Source organism: Nipponia nippon, unplaced genomic scaffold, assembly GCF_047370975.1.
Source record: "Nipponia nippon isolate SJK-2023a ecotype South Korea unplaced genomic scaffold, ASM4737097v1 scaffold_3, whole genome shotgun sequence".
Taxonomy (NCBI): Eukaryota; Metazoa; Chordata; class Aves; order Pelecaniformes; family Threskiornithidae; genus Nipponia; species Nipponia nippon.
The window spans coordinates 48661754-48680581 of NW_028262347.1; the positions used below are offsets into that span (position 1 = coordinate 48661754).

At 36.9% G+C, this 18828-nt stretch overlaps 1 protein-coding gene across 2 annotated transcripts in view; it reads right to left on the reverse strand.

Moving 5' to 3' along the window:
• The window catches only part of KITLG (KIT ligand), a 56078-nt gene that overhangs the window by 27775 nt on the left and 9475 nt on the right, over nucleotides 1-18828 (reverse strand). For both annotated transcript variants that reach the window (XM_087767206.1, XM_087767205.1), the window contains exon 2: nucleotides 2514-2627. In XM_087767206.1, the coding sequence (XP_087623332.1) occupies nucleotides 2514-2627 (114 nt within the window). The remainder of the gene's footprint in view (nucleotides 1-2513; nucleotides 2628-18828) is intronic.

Below are 18828 nucleotides of genomic sequence, written 5' to 3' on the forward strand. Positions count from 1 at the left end.
TTTAAAGAACATGACAGTGTGGCCGAGAATAAGGCCTTTAGAAACAACTGTCATACCACTCTCAGCAAGTGTGATAGAGCTTGTGGATAACATAACAATAACTATAGGCAATAACTGTACATATAATATTGGCTCCTGTGAAATCCTCAGCACTACAATTTGCTCTCAGTCTGAAAGGGGAGGACATTTATTAAAGACATTATGTCCTACTGGCACAAACTCTTTGGATCAGCGGAGAAATAAGACTTTTGAAGGCCAATAGGATCAATAAAGAACCCAATCACCTATGGGTGCTATGGCTAATTTTGAAGATGTAAGTCATCAGAATATCATTCCTTAATTCAATGAGTATATTTTATTTCAAAAAAACACAACAGCAGAAGTGGTACAAAAACACCTATAGTAATTTACAAGAGTTGTAGGGTCTTCTGAACTATATTTATAAGCAATATCATGTTGGAGTCCATATTATATGGACTAAGGATATATTCCATATAGCATAAAAAATAGTACTTTTTAGCAAAGTAATGTAATCAGTCAGTATTCGCTGTGAATTTCTCCCCTCTTGTATTCACACTCTCAGCTAATGATACTTTGTTTTAAAAATACTTTAAACCTTATTATACATATATTTTTTTATATTTTCCTCAATGTCAAGTTGTCATGGTGTAGCATTTCAAAAGAGAATGACCAACTTGCAATATAGTCAGTTTAATTGAAACCAAGAGTTCTTATACTAAATTTAAGATACTAAGCTTATTTCCATGTTATCCTTTCAATTCCAAGTGGCTTTATAGAAATTTCTGCAAGAAAAATCTATGCAAATAATAACGCAGACAGACAAAACGGGGATACAGACTTTCCTCAAAACATTCTCAGATGCACAACTCAAAACAGAGAGAATCCCGGTGCCTGGGCTTTGTATTTTCTGCATCTCTCTGTTATTTCTCCAACCCAAAATACTTTTGAACTTGTTAGTTAACTTCACCCAAATTTTGCATTTTATAGAGAGATCTGAAAGGTATGGGTGTAAGTCAGGAGAAGGACCATACAGCATTCTCACCGAGGAGTGGCTGGAGGAGCTCAGCCCTACCCCACTCTGCTCCGGCTTGGCAGCAGCAGAAGCACAGTGCACCCTGGACAGTTGGCAGAGGTTTTCTTCCATGACAAGCAGAACATACACCAGAACAACACAAAGTCCTTCCTGCCCAGGCAGCAGCCCAAGCAAAAGGGGATATAAATCGGGCAAGCGCTCAAAACATTGCTCAGGTAGGCATCATGCCTATGGGGCATGGGAGGGACCAAGCAACCACGCTGCATGTGGAGAACTAAGAGGGGATGTGGAGGAGGGTGGGGGTATGGAAACATAGTGCTGCAGGGATATCTGCAAGAACGGCAGTTGCTGGACAAGTCTGGAGCAAGATGTAGGAACATGACACAGAAAGTCACAGTCAAATTAAAGACTAACCTAACTTTTATGAAATTAGGTTTCTTTATCTCAAAAGCAAAGTGTGATTACTCAAGCTGCATGCAAATTTTTGTAACCTGTATTTATACATTCTTGAAGTTTAAATTGTACTAAAGGGAAAGTTAAAGCATTTATTCTGAGGATACATAATTGACAAAAAGTTATTGCTAAACCTGTACTAAACAATTTCACCAGCCCTCACAGGAGTTCTGTTATTCTGTGGTGCTTTCAACAGATTTAAATCAAAGCTTAATATTCTTTCAAGAGATTAAATATTATCAGAATTCTGCCTGAAGGGCGTAATGTGAAGAACTAAGCATTTGAGTAGGACTATAGAGCACCCCCAGAGATCTACACTATGTGCCAATATATATAACAATGCCCAAAGAAAACAAGTTAAGAACACTGCACTGGCAGCAAATGCAAGGGATTTCAAATTAAGTATTTGATAATATTAATGCTGGTATTGCAGCCATTTTTCCATAATGAAGCCATAATTCAATTAATATGTAGATGAAGGTATGCTTGTTAAGTGTTCATTATATATTATTTCTTAAAAATTGTGGTGTTAGATCCTGCACTACTGCAAGTTAGCATAATCACTGACTTCAGTGGAGTTAAATACCAACTGACTTCACACAAGCAGATGCAGTTTTTCAGGTTAATGCAGTGTTCAATTAAGTAACAGTTAAAATGTACTTAAATGAATTCAGGTCTTACACAAAGCCATGAGTCCTTCAGACTTAAACTTCTAGGTACAGCAAGGAGAGAGAGAAACATATAATGAGTGTAGCCCACTCACACCTAATGACTGTAAGAGCTGTTTGATCATTATTGCCTTGATTGCTACAACGATGCCTAATACCATACTATTTTTATATATGGCACAAGTTTCCTATACACCTAGGTAAAGACTTCTGGTTCATTTCAGTTGTGTTTGCTGCCAGTCTGCTCCACACAAATCAGTAACACAAAGACAATAATCTTTCATTAGCCACTGATTATTGTTTAACATAAAGAATAATTTAAAATGAAAGCTACTTACCAATTTTGCAATGTCATTCACATCATCTGTCACTGGATTCCCGCAGGAACTCTGGGCTTTGACAAGAGGATTAAGTAGGAGTAGTTGAAGACAAAAGCAAGTGATAATCCAAGTCTATTTAGTAAAAAAAAAAGAAACAAGAAACCCTAAATAAGCAATCTCCAAACATGAAGTAACAAGAGATTGTACTAATATTTTTCATGCACAAAGTCTAGATGCAACAATACTCTTCAACTTTCATGAGGACATACTCATACCAATACTTGTGCCAATCTTCATGGCAGGGATACACAGAAATGCACTTAATTGATCTTTTCTGGAAGGAAGTACCTTTAGAGTAATAATGGAAAACCTGGTATTGAGCCATCAGGTTACTTGCACAGGACCCTGCTTAGGTGAGTTTCTGCAAAGTTTACAGATACCAAAGAAGAGAAAGAGACAAACTTTACGATATTCTTCATCATCAACATAAAGCTAACTAAATACTTGTCATTCACCCGATAAGGTATTTGATAAACCCGTGCCTCTAAAGTGATAATGGTTGACAAGGAACAAAACGATACCAGACCACAGCAAGATAAATGGAGAAAGTTCATCATCACAGCCATTACATTTGGGTAGTTAAACTGCAAGCAAAACCACAACTGGACTCTGCCTGAATACTGAGATTTCAAGCAGCAATACAATACATTTTCTCTAAGTGACATGCTCTGGCCTCTCAGGAGTGGCAGCCTGGCTTTGGCACTAGATTCCCTTCCTAAATCCTATTAGGAACAGCAATGCAATGTACTCACACAGGCTTGTGTGACTCGGCCAGAAAAGCACCAGATAACTAGCAGCGATGCACCTGGGTGTCTCCTTCGCTACACTGCCTGAACTTCCTCACCTTTTGGTGTTCCTTGTGCTTTGCTGGTTTCTCACAGAGCCCCGTGCCAAGTTTAAGCTGCAGATCTTTATTTCCAAAATGTTAAAGCATTTAAGTTATGGATAATCAAAAGTTGCCTTGGGTTATGAAGCTTCTTGTGCCAGCTGACCGAAGCTGTCAGCAAGAGCCCATGATGATGTACATTTACTGCAAGTATGGAATTTGCCTGTCCAGGCTCCTGAGCCTCCACGAGAGCAGGACTGAGAAAAAAATTTGCTTTTGCACGAACTAAGATGCATCTCAGGCCTGTCTGTTCCCTGTGACAGGTAGACAGCTCCCATGTCCAGCCTTGCCTTCAAATGCTATCCAACCTTTCAATTTAAGACCAAAACAAATCAAACAACATAGATGAAGCTCTCCAGGAAAGCAGAGTGAGAAAATAACAGATTTAAAAGATTAAGTGTCATTACAGTAAACCCAGAGGGGCTAAGAAAGCATGATGATAAAGATTGCTTGGGAGTTACATAAACATGACAGAACAGTGCTAAGCACTTTCCCTAGAGCTGTTAAATGACAAGTAAAACTCTCTCTTGTATCTTATATCTCTTAAATCTTCTATGTATCTTACATCTCAAGGAAAACTGGTCATTTGCTTGCTTAGAATACAGCTTCCTGACTCATTTAGGCAAAACCAGTGTGGGCTGCTGCTGGAAAAGACAATCTAGCCTCCTCCCCCTGCCTCTTGCACTGGTACCGATGAGATGGATTAGCCAGCTGTACCAGGCAGATAACTTCCATGTTTGTTTTCCTGTGCTACTTTACAGGCAGGCCAGCTTTCTGATCCAGGTAACTGAGACAGCAGAAATGCTCCGTTACAGATGGGACAAGCCAGGACTGCCCGTTTTGCTGGAGCCTGCCCTTGGCTTTCCCTAAACTATACCTTCAGACACTACAGGACCATGACGGTGGGTAGACTTACAGAAAAAGAAATCGAAAATATTCTAAGCAAAGCACACATTCAATATGCAGCATGTCTTTTGAGAATGCCTCTTGCTTCAATGTAACTAGCATTTAGAAATAGTTTTAATTTAATATTTGTACAAATATTTATTGAGAATAATTACCTATGTGAAGAATTGAGAATAAGTCTTAACAGTCTTACAAAACCTCTGTATCTTATGCTATACAAAGCCTTGCAGTTACACATTTATGAACCAGCCAAGCTCTCCAGAGATGCAATGAAGCTGTCATTGTGTCAGAGCCACACTTGAGACACAAGAGACAACAACCCTGTTTCTATTCTCTACTTTCCAGTGAAAGGGTAGTGAGACCTGGAACGCGGGAACCTGGTTCTTCTGACATTCCTCCTCTTGACTAATTTGGCCAACCTCGGTGTGTTTGTACCTCTGCTTCTGTTTGCATATTGCAGTGACAGCGATGCTGCTAGTCTCTGAAAGGACCATTGAGAGCTCCTTGCAGTCTATAAGAGCTCAAAGTTGTTTAAGAGCTAGCTTTAGATGGTCGGAGAAACATCGACCTCTCCTCACATAAGCTCCAGAATCACAGAGGAAACCAAAGGGGACCTCAATTTAACAGACTACTTCCCCACTATGATTTTTGAAACAAAATTGTTATAAAAAAGGCAAGAAATTAATGACAGCCAGCTCCAAAGTAGACTAACTATACTGCTTTCAAGAATTAAAAAAAAAGTAGTTCTACCTTCAGAGTTAAACAGTACACTAGCAGTTACACTCACTGGGGTTCAGGGATGTTTCCCTGATGTTTTCTTTGGAGATGGAGTACACGCCAGAAATCACCTATTTCTTTACTGGGTTCCTCAATATTGAGTAGTATGTAAAGGAAGATGAGATCTGTTCACTGACTTGTCTCACCGTCATAGGGCAATGTTTAACCTAACAGTCTGATAATCAAAAAAGTAACAAAACTCTTTAACTGGAAATACTTTTTTGCCAGATCAGCTGAGTAATGTTAATAAAAGCAGCAGCACACTCCAAATAAAAGCAGAACTCTGATGCATCTTGTCAATTTTCATACTTCTGGATCTAACGACAACCCATACATGAACCTTAAAATCACTACACATTTTATAATTATGCAAATCAATAAGAACACACTTTTTTTTCCCTATGTAAATAATGGGATTTAAAAGCATAGTAATTTTTATAACTGCTATTAGAAACAAATGCTTTGTAAATTTTGAGATGATTTGAGGTTTTTCTTGCTTATTTGTTCCCTGTGTCATCCAACAGGAAATGAAAATCTGCAAAATACTGCTAGTTTCAACATGCCTATTATCCAAAATCTTTTAATTATTTGCACTTACAAAATATTTATATTACACATGCCTACAGGCACATTGTATGTAAGGACTGTATAGATCAAAGAGCTAAGCTATTTTTGTGTTACTTACTAATGACCAAACCTGCTGTTTGAGCAAAACTTGAATAGACTGAATTAAATCAAGGACAGAACAAAAGAGAAGCTTAAACAACAGCTTTACAAATAGAGATTCCAGTTTTACACTTTACTAAGCACAAATGAAAGTTACCCACACAGTACTCATAACAGATTTCCATATATAATTACTTCTAAGCTAAAATGGGATTTTCAAAGCTGGCCACAGGATTTAATCACACATCATCTACCAGCATTAAATTGAAGATATATGGCAGACAGGAGGCAGACCTGTATACCAAAGGGCCTCTTCCTATTTTTGGCTCAAAAATTATTCAATTGTTTTTATATTCTGAAATCTCTTAAATACTGAATATTTAAGTTGCTTTTGTGAAAGGGAAAAATGCTGATTAGACTGGAGAGGATACTTCAAATTAAAGATTTCAAGTATACAGTTTTGATCATTCTGCAAATGATTTTCATTATTGCTTATAAACCACAATCTATAATTTCAGTTAACAGCATTTTAGAGGCTTAGCTAGTGATCCATATGTGTTGAAGGCTATCCTTTCAGTTGTAAATCAACAACTTTTTCATTTATGATGTTCTTCATTTATGATCTGGAGTGTTGACAAAGGCTGCTGAATGAGTGCTTTAGCATCTTTTTCACAGTATGCCATCAAAGATACTCAATCCACACTGGTTAACATTCAGCTAATACCTTAAGTGGAAAGCAGCAAGGGGAATACCACATTGCTAAATAAGCCAAACATTGGAAAGTCTGGACATTTCCAAATATCTAGTTTGGACTGACAACAATTCTAATCATAAGCAGGGAGAAATCATAAAAAAAAAAAAAAGGCAAATAATAAAATGCAAAAAACCATTAAGCACAGGGAGAGACAGTAACTACACAGATGAATGGGTTCTTCATTATAAAATTTCTTGCATTCAAATCATGTTAGCCATGGAATTTTTCAGCCCAGTTTCTTGAGCAAATCATCCAATTAACCACAACTAAGCCATGGCTGCAGTAGGGTTAGCTGGCAATGTGGAACAATATTCACCCTGGGCCAGGCTTCTCAAATTTATTTTTCACTTCTGCTAATGCTGGGGTAGGAACACCTCTCCATACCGGCTCCTCAGGCAGTGTTTGCATGCTGCTTCGCAGGGGCACAGCTTGTGAACTTGTTGCCATAGACAACATTGGTTGGTCAGTCACAGATAGCTAACTTAATGTTCATACTTATGCCTTAAAAAGCCTTTTGTAAGAAGATTCAGAGAAAATGAAAATAGCAAGAAAAGATCTTTCTTGCCTTTATTTTTTTTTAACCACAAAGCATCCAGGAGCACAATAATTATTTCATATGTCTACTAATCTATTTAGTTATTTAGCTGTGACAGAGATAATTAAAGTCATGGAATAATTGTCTTTAACCAATTAAGAAATTTACTGTTAGCGTAGAAAAATCTTAAAGTGAAAGAAGAGCATTTATATGGAATGTAATCCATTTTCATGTTATTCAGCAATACCTTCACCCATGCAAATGACAGCGCTAACTTTAGTACTCTAAATAGCTGTGCCTAAGTACTGCTTAAATGTTAAATATTGCTCAAGCCCCAGACAAGCGAGTTAGGTGTGGAAAAAAAAGTCACCCACCCATGACCACCTCGTTCTGGAAGCAGTGAAGTATTTTGGCAAGCACATTTGGAACTGGAAAGGTCTCTACATGCTCTCAGGTACCCTGGAGATTAGTTCAGTGTAGCTGGAGAAAACACTGCATGATCCCTGAATAACACATAGTTGAAGCATTAAGTCCAGCATACACCCATCATTGTCCTTCAAAAGACTGGCACTAGTCTAACCGAATATCATAGCCTATCAACTAGGGTGCTCACTAACGAGTGATGGACCTGGGTTAAACTTCCTTTAACCAAGGTAATTCCAACTCACAGATATCTATATTCCTCTGATATCTACCTCGCAATTACCACTGGAGACACTTTCCTACCTATGACGGCTTCCTAGCCAGAAGGGGCAAAATGGGGGTACATTGGTATTCCTGACCCTTATTTTTCAGAACATTTATGCATTTTACACTGGCAAGCCATTATGTAGAAAAAAAAAGACATGTTCGCTGCACAGGCATCAGAACGTTTATGTGTATCCTCGTCTCGCACATGCTCCTCCATCTGGGCACCCTAACTTCTGGGAAGCTCCCCAGTCAACATGCAAGTTTTCTTGAACAACCTTTTGGCAGTCCATTGAACAAAATGGAGGCTAACTCCAGCTCAGTGAGTCACCCTGCTGGGGTGAGACACCTAAAACTCTCTGGATCACACCCTACATACTTTGTTATGAATACAAAAAGCAGATGCATACTTTTCTAGTGACCGATACTATTCTTCATTTTTTTAACAATGATGTGTAGTAGGGAGAATGATGATAAAAGTAAACAAAATTCACCAGGGAGTATCAGAGTGATTTATTTGGATTCTGATTTAAACACGGATTACAGAAATGCTGGTCACTCTTTTTCAAAGTAAGTTTTGGAGTGCTTTAGACATGAAATATTTGAACACGTATTCAGTTATTTACAGAATGCAGACTACTCTTCTACCCAGTTCTGCATATAATATCTAAAATATGTAATACAAGGGTACTTCATGGGGTAAAGGGAAAGGAAATTAATGAGTTACTGTTAAAAACATAAGCAGGGAAAGGTGCCACTGCCCCCTACATTCAAATGAGTTAAGTGGGCAACCTGCTTTCACAGCTGTTTAATCTTTTTGTGACATTCTGTATTTGCCTTTCCATGATGTTCCCAACCATAAAACTTATTCCCCCTAACCTTTGCACACTCATCCTATGAGGGACTTCTGGAATGCCTAATAACAACTGACAAGAGCAGGATTTTTCAGCTAAATGTCCATTTGGTGGCAGAATGCTAAAGTGGCACTTGCTGGACTCCACCAGCCACACGTGCAAAGGAAAAGGCAACTGCTGTATCCAGATGCTTACAGACCTTGTTCACTTCTAAGGTATACTGTTAATGAATCAAAAATAGCTCTATTCAGGTCAATGAATAAAAATAGTTCCAAACCTGTTAAATGCTAATGCAGAACTACTTTTTCTTCACTACTTTTTCTTCAGCTGGAAGGAGAAACCATTCTCTAGTTCTGCCAAGTTATGCACATCTTTTTCCTAAGACAGACACATTTAAGATACATGGTCTTACTGTGCTGAGACAACGATGAATCACACTATTCTTTCCCACTATCCAGATCTTGGGAAAACTAGGAAGCTGCTTAGACTATATGCCAACTTAATTTCATGCAGCCTCAGGCCAATTGCTATCATCCTCTACCCTTTCCAGCTCTCCCTGACAGATGCAGAAGCAGCAGGCTGGTCCAGCCAATGTGCTACTGTTGCACTTAGTAAGGTGCAACCAAACTCCTGCTGTGTTTGGTTTGTGTGTTTCACCTGGAACCAACATGAACATGATAAGCAAGAGGAAGTGTAAATTGATATAGAGTTTGCCTTGCAAATCTGTGTAATCCAGGTATTTTGTAATTACAACTACAAAACAGTGTTTTTAATGTGTAAATTAATGTATTTATTTTCCACCCCATAAGGATACCCATGTAAAATATTTGGCTGTCCTAAAAATGTTGGCTTTGGTCTTTAAAAATATTATTTGGTCCATAATAAATTTTGTCCACTTTTTGATCTCACTTGACAATCAGGGATTCAGGCGGCTTTCATGCATCCTAAATCTCTCCTGGATGACAGACAGTTTATTTAGTTCCCAAACACCGGGAAGTGAAGTTACCAAGAGACAGGTAATTATATATGGATGCTCCCTCTGGAGCTTATGTTAATGGTGTCCAAATAAATATTTACTGATAATCATCCATCAGGTGGCATTCTAGTTCTGCAAAGAACCAGGAGTTTTATGGATAAAAACATTGCAATTGGAAGAAAGGTTAAAAATAAAAAAAACCCACATATTTTGAAAGAAGTCTTCCTGTTAAGTCATAATCAGAGATTATGAGGACCTTCAGAGGTCCTTCACTTAGTACAGTCTTTTTAGCACATATGTACTGGCAAAAGATATTTTTTTCCCCTTCCTTGTAAAGTTCCATTACAATCATCCAGGACTGGTACTGAAATTTTACACTTTTCTATCCCACTTTAGACTGATAGAGACCAATATTTACTTGTTCTGTTAATGGAGACACTGAGATTCAAAATACCTACACATTGACTCAACAAAACCTCCCACAAACTCCAAAGAGGAAGTTGTCTTTTTTTTTCCCTCCTGGGAACTTACAAAAGAGTTTTCTAGCATAAATCCAAAGGCATTTTTAAGTAATTTTAAGGGGAAGGCAAAGTAAGATACAAGATTATCTTGGCAGCAAGGACAAGGTTCTCACAATATATATGGAGGTGGATGATCTGACTTCCTCAGGGAATGAAAAGACATTCTCTTAAGTAAAATACTTAACTAAAGATTCTTTTAAAGATCTATTTCAGATGTCCTGCTTGTTTGCCAAGTTTGTGTGAAAAAATCCACTATCTTGAATATTCTTTTGAATTATAATGAAAATGTATACAGAGCCACCCTTTTTAATCTTAGACCTTCGAGTATCAGTAAATGAAATGGGATAAGAGTTGTTATAGAAAATTCTGTACTGGATCTTTAATTCTTACCATCTGCTATAAAGTACATGGAATTTGGGTTGGGAGAACTATTACACTACAAAATTAAAAAAAAAAAAATCAAGAACAGTGAAAACATCAGCTATTTTGATACTTGGCATACGATGAAACTCACGTACATGATGAAAATATCTCTGTTCTTCCTAGTATTTCATTTGTAGTATGAAGTAAAACAGGTTAAGTGTATTACTCTTTCATGTACATAAACTTTGCTAGAAACGAAACTGTATTATAAATCTGAAGAGTTTTCAGTTCATGCTTGAGCCAGTGGAAAGAGAACATCAGGAAAAAAATATTCTTACACAAAATTAAAAGGTTTTTAGGCATTTTTTCTTTTTCTTTTTTTCGTGTTTTCTTTTCAATCCTTTTATACTTCCTTGTATAAGCAGAGGATGATTTTTGAAATGTAAATCACAGACTGGTCAACGTGGTCTTAAACCAAAGACATGTCCTCAGAAAGACATTGTTCTGTTTCTCAACTCTGAATTTCTTTGATAACATCCCTGATATGCCCTGTATCTTTATAAGGATATAAATTCAGAACTGATTTCTCTGACCTGCTTGATATGAGAGACCTCATTACAAAAAGATAATTGCTGAACACAGACTAAAACTAGATGCCAGTACAGTTAAGTGTGTTTCATCCACCTACCTTAATTGTATTACATCCTTACAATTGCAAGCTTAGACGTGATTAAAGAACACTGGATCTCTCTGATACGCCAACACCAGTATAAGCTTTGGCAGTGAAGGATGACATTTTTTCACATCAGTATTGTACTATATATCATGAGACTATTCATCTTCTGACTTTTTAAAGCTGCTGTCTACATGGGTGGTTTACAAGAGCACTCAGGGTAAGGTGAGAAACAGAGGTTACATAAATGACACGGTTTGCATCATGATAAAGATCATGGGGTTGAACTCCAGAAGCTTTCCTCAGTCCCTCTGCCATTGTGAAAATCTCATGACCAACATCAGGCAAATGTGGTACTCTGCAGTCCATCCAGAAAAGCTCTGGCATCATCTGCTACTAAGGCAAATGACATTAGTAACCTGAATTCCAACATACAGGGATAGGTCTAGGCAGTCCTTCTCAACAGGCAATCAAAAAACTGGTATTCCTGGAGCATAAATCTCTTGACTGACTTTATTTGCCCCATTCAACAGCAGGTATCAGTTTTCAAAGTCACTGTGGCCTTCAGGTAACTCCTGGGATAGGTAGGCTCCAGATAACAGTTCTGTTATATCCCACTCCTTTGATGCCAGCGACAGCTTACATTTGTAATAGGACTGGATAAAACCAAATAGAAAGAGTGAGGAGGAAAGTGGGAGTGGAGGCAATAATCATAGAATCATAGAATTACTTAGGTTGGAAAAGACCCTTAAGATCATCGAGTCCAACTGTAAACCTAGCACTGCCAAGTCCACCACTAAACCATGTCCCTAAGCACCACATCTATCTTTTAAATACCTCCAGGGATGGGGACTCAACCACTTTCCTGGGCAGCCTGTTCCAGTGCTTGACAACCCTTTCGGTGAAGACATTTTTCCTAATATCCAATCTAAATCTCCTCTGGCACAACTTGAGGCTATTTCGTCTTGTCCCATCGCTTGTTACTTGGGAGAACAGACCGATCCCCACCCGGCTACAGCCTCCTTTCAGGTAGTTCTAGAGCGCAATAAGGTCTCCCCTCAGCCTCCTTTTCTCAGTGTTTTTTAATTTTTTCTCATGATAACACTGCTCCTTTGCTTGTGTAGTTATACTCCCATCTTTCCAGTTTGTTCTCTTGATATATTTATGGAGATCAACCCTACTATCCAAGTCTTTGTTATGTCTAATTAAAAAGCCCATCTGACTTCCAGTGGTCCGTGACACAGAAGCAACATAAAAACCCCAAAACCTCATGGAAAATAAACAAAGCATTCCCTCTCTCTTACCTCCTCTCAGATTACAAATTGTATTTATTTACTCTCTATAATACCTTAGGTTCACAGGCTCTCCTCTCCAGTAAATGTAAATAGAGGATTACCCTACCTCTTACTGAACATTGTTGCAGCCGATACAATGGATGCAGTATCCAGCCAGGTGGTTGCTTCTGAAGTGAAGAGGAGCGAACAACTTAAAGTCAACACTTTAAGTCATGCAGCTTTTGAAAGGGATAGCTCCTCATTAGTCAGAGCAGTTTTTCCCATTTATAAATAACAGCTGAAATAAAAGGCATTCCCAATTTATGCACACAAAAGCTGACTTCTCTGGATATATTCCAGACAGCAGCACCTGCATCAACTGAAAAAGGCTTGGAACAGGAAATCTCAATGCCCCAAAACGGAGAAGTTTTCACTTTGATCCCCCAAAACCTCAGTTGATAACTTTTCTAGTTATTATGTAACATGTATTTTTCTCTTGTAAACTGTTGGTGAGGAAAATTATTTTGTATTTTGAAGAGATTAAAAACAACCAGGTATTTAGCCAAACCTCTTGCCAAAGTTTTCAACACCAACTATAACATTGACGAAAGAAGGTCATTCTGCTTTTCAGCTACTTTAAATCTTGGATCTTTTGAGAAATTCTTAATGGATATTTGAGGTTTCCTTCCATCATCAACAGTGACACCTAAAATTTTGAGCATAAGTAATAAAAGCTGTTACTCATTCTTTCAGAATTCAAAAGATACTTTTATATGCACTATTGTAAACCTACATGATTACCTTGGAGCATGTAACAGGGATGAAAATTATTCTTCACACACTGCTCTAATGTAGGATGAAAGAGTGCCATTACACAACTCATTGTTGAACTTATTTGTCACAATAAAAATCCTATTGCTCTTTGCTCATTTACGTAGTGTTTCTTGATACAGTAGTTAGCTAACTAGAAGGTCTGTCAAGATATTACCCTGGGAAATGCATAAATTTAAACCCTACCATTCAAAAACTTGGAGCATATGACTACACATTTGTCAATAATCAAATGAAGTTTCAATGAGCCCCTCAGAAGCAACATTGTTAGGCTTACACTCTTCCTAGACCTATTTAAAACTATTCACTTTCAAGATTTCAGTAGATCTTGATTTTGTACTTCTTATCACTGTACCTGACAAGCTGAGCTGTATGTATTAGTAGTGCACCAAGAAATGTTTGTGAGAATCATGCAAATTTATCTCAGCTGTTTCCAAATAACACAGAGTAAAACAAAGCCAGATTTAAATTGTTTTCTTACTGGAAAAAAACCTCAACTTTTTCAAGATCCTGATTTCAACTCAATTCTCTCATATTTATTTACGAAAGCTACCCAGTAAATAATCTGACTTCCAAAAAATGCTCTAAGCTCTTAGATGGCATTTTATTTCCTATGTAATTTGAATCGGATTCTTTCCTATACATACTCAAAACCCAAATGAACAATTTAGCTTTAAGGTAATGACCTGTGAAAGAATAACACAATCTTACATTGACACTGCTATTAGAATATAAGGACATTAAGAAAGAATCTATATTATTTTGTGAAAAGAATATTTATCCAAAGCAATAGACTGATGGATGAGATTAATCTCAAATGCCTTGAAGTTACAGCTTGTGGGACTGTAGACAAATCAGGTAACTGACACATCAAATTAGAAACTAATCTTCAAAACATTTAAGTATGCTTGCAAGACAACGTAAGCACTGGGCAGGCAATAAGCCATTTACCTCAGCAAGCTGGAATTACAAATACATTATGCCTTGTCTTAAAGCAATTAAGTTGGTATATTAGTAAGAACAAATCAACTATGTCTTTTAAGTTTTTGATCTACATTAAAAACATTTCCGTATGTCAAAAATACCTAAGTGATTATTATTCCAACTGCACATCTCTCCACCACAGAAAATTAACATCAATTGCTTTTTCACAATTTACTAAAATGCATCGTGCCATTGTTAATTTTAAAAGTTCTTTCTGAAATTATTTTCAAGAGACTTATGCATTTACTTTTTTTAAAGACAGCAAATTGCCAAAACGGCCATTTTAGGAATTCGAAGCAATGTATAAGGTTGTTCTAGGACAATGTAAGTTGAAGATGGCAAAAATGGGATGGCATGGGAATGATCAAATTGCTTCCTATAACATAAAAAGCCAGTGACTGCATTACTGCATCAGAAACTCGAGTATAATTTGAATTCCTATGCACCCCTAAAAGAGAGGACATACTTTTAAGTGCATTTTCCTGTTGATACTGAAGTACTGGACAAGGGTATCTTTCAGGGGTGGTCCATGGAAACTCCAATGTCTTTCAATGGCTAGAGCTATACAACATGTCAGCACTGCATACAATTTTGAGTTCTAAGCATTCATACTCGCATGCTAAAAGAAAGATCTTTCAGTATAAATGTCTCAGCTGTCATTACTTTCACATGTAATTGGAGTTCAGCTACAATATATTTCAAAGGGTTTTCCTTTTCTCAAAACTAAAGGCTGAATTGTTACAGATGGTAATTTTGGCAGATGGTTGTATATGAAACTGAGTTTATAATTAGGCCAAATCTGACTTGTGCAATTAAGGCAGTGAAGATTTGGAAAATAAGAAGTGTCAGATCGATATATGATCAGTCTGGTAGCCACAGAAAACTGAAGAAATCTGATCATTCACATTTACAGAATATACAGCCTATTTGAAAATTTCTTCTTAATTGCATGAATTGGAAGATAAGCAACCTTTCATGATCAGTGTAAACTAAAGTAACCATGGCTTTTTACTTACTTAAGTGTATAATCCTTTTTGAATCAGTCGAGGTTAATGAGATGGTCTGAAGCAATCTAACAACTTGCCACTGCTGAGAGAGGACTCTCACAGTCCCCTTCTCTGTGGCTTCCCTCCCTCTGACATTCACCCGACCCCTCTGAAAGTCAGTAAATTCACAGACAGTGACTAGCCAATTTAACTTATAGACAGAAAACAAATCCCTGAGGAATGAGTGGAGGAGGAGAAGAGACAGGCAAGGATGAGGAGACTAGAACTACCCCTTTCAGTGAGAAATGACCTCTTGGGCTCACTCTGACATTTATCAAGCTGCATTTCAAGCCATATTATATCTAGTGTCAAGAAGCTTTCCAGACTGGTAATTGTGTGTGAAGGTAGCATTGCTTGTTTTAGCATCTTCTGACTTTCAGTTGTGTTAAATATTTCTTTGCTCTTGTACCAAGAAGAGATCAGTAATGTCAGTAGTTTCTTGCCCTCAGGTTTCAGTCCCCCTTCATATGCACACTGTTTCCATATAATGCTTTTGCCTATTTTAGGACCACTATTTCTGTAATATTCTTTTTTCTAATGGGGCACACAGAACTTTTTTCAAGATGGCTGACTATCACCATCATAAAAGCATTACAGCTTTTATGTTTCTCTTTCTGCTTCTGCTGCATCCCAATATGTTAGTTGATTTGTTCTACCACAGGTACAATACAGGGATTTTTGATCCATTTTTCCTGACCAAGTATTGCTACAAGAATATTAAAAAAGAGCTTGTAAGTAGTTTTTATAACTAATGAAACCTGCTATTATTAACATAGCTACAATTAGTTCAAAATATTCCTTCCAAAATGCATCCCCCTTGCTCTTCGACACCATGAACTCCACTTGCCATCATGCCATCTGTTCTCCTATCTTCTCTAAACCTTTATAAAGTTCCTCAGAATCTCTTTTAATTTCAATTAACCTGAGTAATTTATGTAGCTTGCACATGTTGTCATCAATCTGTGAACCCTCTTACCAGATTGAACTATATGAGGTTGCTGACAATTAGAGAACATTACCTCTTAAGTTTTTGTCATGTTACAAATTAATGACTTATTTCTACACTTTGCTTTCTGTACCTAAATCGTTTTTTCCTCAAACTGTTACAATAAGGGAGATAAAATATGAAGCTACTTAGTTTTCTTCTTAGACTTTTTTTTTTAATCTAAATAAGTCATTTCAATGTTTTCTCTTTATTCACCCATTTTGAGACACAAAGAATTTTAGTACATTGAAAGCATTTCTTTTACAGGAGCTGGGCTTTTCTATTCCTTTCATTGAACTCTATTAATATAGAGTTCCCACCTTCCTTCTACTGACTGATTTAAATACAGTAAGATCTGCTGACAACAAAACAATAGAGGCAAGCTGTTAAGAAAAATTCTTTTTTAAACTCTGGACATATTCATTAACTCTAAAGACAAGAATTAAGAGTTAATGTGCTAAGAGTTACTCTGTATTTAAGAAAATGAAGGGAACACCATGATCACCTATTTTTACCAAGTTATCAACACCTTGACTTTACTGTAAATTAAACACGAGTTATAATTTATATCCTGCCCTGAACTTTAGACATGTCCACACAAACTGTAATTCTAATATCCTGGTGGTTTGTGGGTGAGTTTAGTTTTTTTGGTTTGATTTTTTTTTTGTTTTGGTTTTGATTGGGATTTGTATAGGCTAACGACTACAAACCCCATCAAAGTGTTTCTACTACTTCAGTGTTTCCCCACAATTCCCCTACATTTCCAGGAAGAAAAGGCACATTCCGATGATACATATCAATGTGCAAGTGCTCTCAGCTTAGGGCAAAGAAACACAGCTAACTTCATTGTCACAGAATTGTGACCGCAGAATTAATACGAATGTCATTCAAATGCTGCCTCAATGTTTTTGCTTGAGTTATGCTAACTAGAGAGAACTGTAAATATCTAAACTTAAACCTGAAGCTCCACTTGCGGCTTTCCTTAAAAATTGCAGAAAGTGTGTGGTAAACACACTGAAAGAAGAAGTTGAGTCAGTCAGTTTGCAGCTTGGTATAACTATGGAGATGCAGACACAACTGGAAGGAAAATAATCTGAGAAAAAAAGCTCCCCAAGTCCGTACAATTTTGGAGAAATATAAATGCCTATTAAATACAAATGCTTATAAAATATAATTCTAAAGACGCCAGTAATACAGTACTCTGAATTCAGTAAATAACTGATAAGAAATGTTAGGTATCCTCACAACATTTGCAATGATGCAACAGAATGCAACCCTTTGGAAAAACAACTATTTTACCTTAATTTTACTGATGATTTTCACAGGGGTTACTTATAAAAAATGCAGTTATAAATTGTGTGCAGTGCATTTACTTCCTATAGAGCTTTAAATCTGGTCAAAAGTATTCATGTGAATTAGAAAGAACCACAGTTGTCAGTAGTGAAACTATTCTGATATATGTTCAACAGCATCCTTGTTACAGATGTGCTGATAGAGAAACTAATGCAAATATTGACACAATATAATGTGATTTCTTAGATGATTTATACACCTAGTTCTCACACGTTTCCTAGGATTGCTCCTCCTAAAGAGGCCACATTAAGCTGCCTGGCCTATCATGAAATTTCTTTGGCTTCCATAATTAATCTCACAGAAAATATATCCCATCATTGAGAAGATTAGTGCAAATCTCCTCAGAGTATATACTTTTCAATGTCTACACTCTAAAATTCCAGTAAGACGTTAGGTATTGTTGTTAGTGATGCAGTTTCTTAGCAAGTTTACTTAAGTGATACTTGTCATCTTGTACAGGAAAAAATTCTTCCCAGTTTTGTAGGAATTATGCCATTTGCTCTAAAATAAGTAATGGAGTGTGTACGCTAAGAGGAATCTATCATAGTGAATAAAGCCAAAAAGCACATCATAATTTGACAATTAGCACTTTAAACAGGTACAAATTCAACAGTAACTGAAATAATGTTCTTGGACGCAAAGCAAGAGGGACTTGTTCCAATAGAAATAAACCAGTGGGCTAAAAATCACATTTTTAAATGTCAGCAACATTCTGTTACAATGGGGAATGACCAACGACACTGTAGACTATCTATTACTGGCAAATGTCTAGTTGATTCCTAAAACCTGTGTGTGAGAAGAGATTTTTTTAAAATGTGCTGAGGAGAAAGAGAAGAAAGACAGGAAATTCACTCCAGTTGATTTAAAGAACATTACAGGCCAGAATTCTTTAAAGGCCAAATGAAAACACCAAATTAAATATTTCTAACATGGTTAGGTAACAAAGTTGAGAGATAAAGGAGAAAGCAATAACAATGACTTGTAAAAGGATTTCCTTTTGTCTCAATAAGTATCTGACTCTTCAAAAAAAAGCAAGGATTTTCTTAATATATTAAGAAAATTACTGAAGTTATGGAGGAAGAGGTATTGTCACTTCTAGAAATGGCAGACCAATATTTCAGAGGGCTCTTCATAACGGTATTAATAGCTTATGAACGTCATCATATAAATAAACCACATATTCCACAGAACAGTAGATTCAC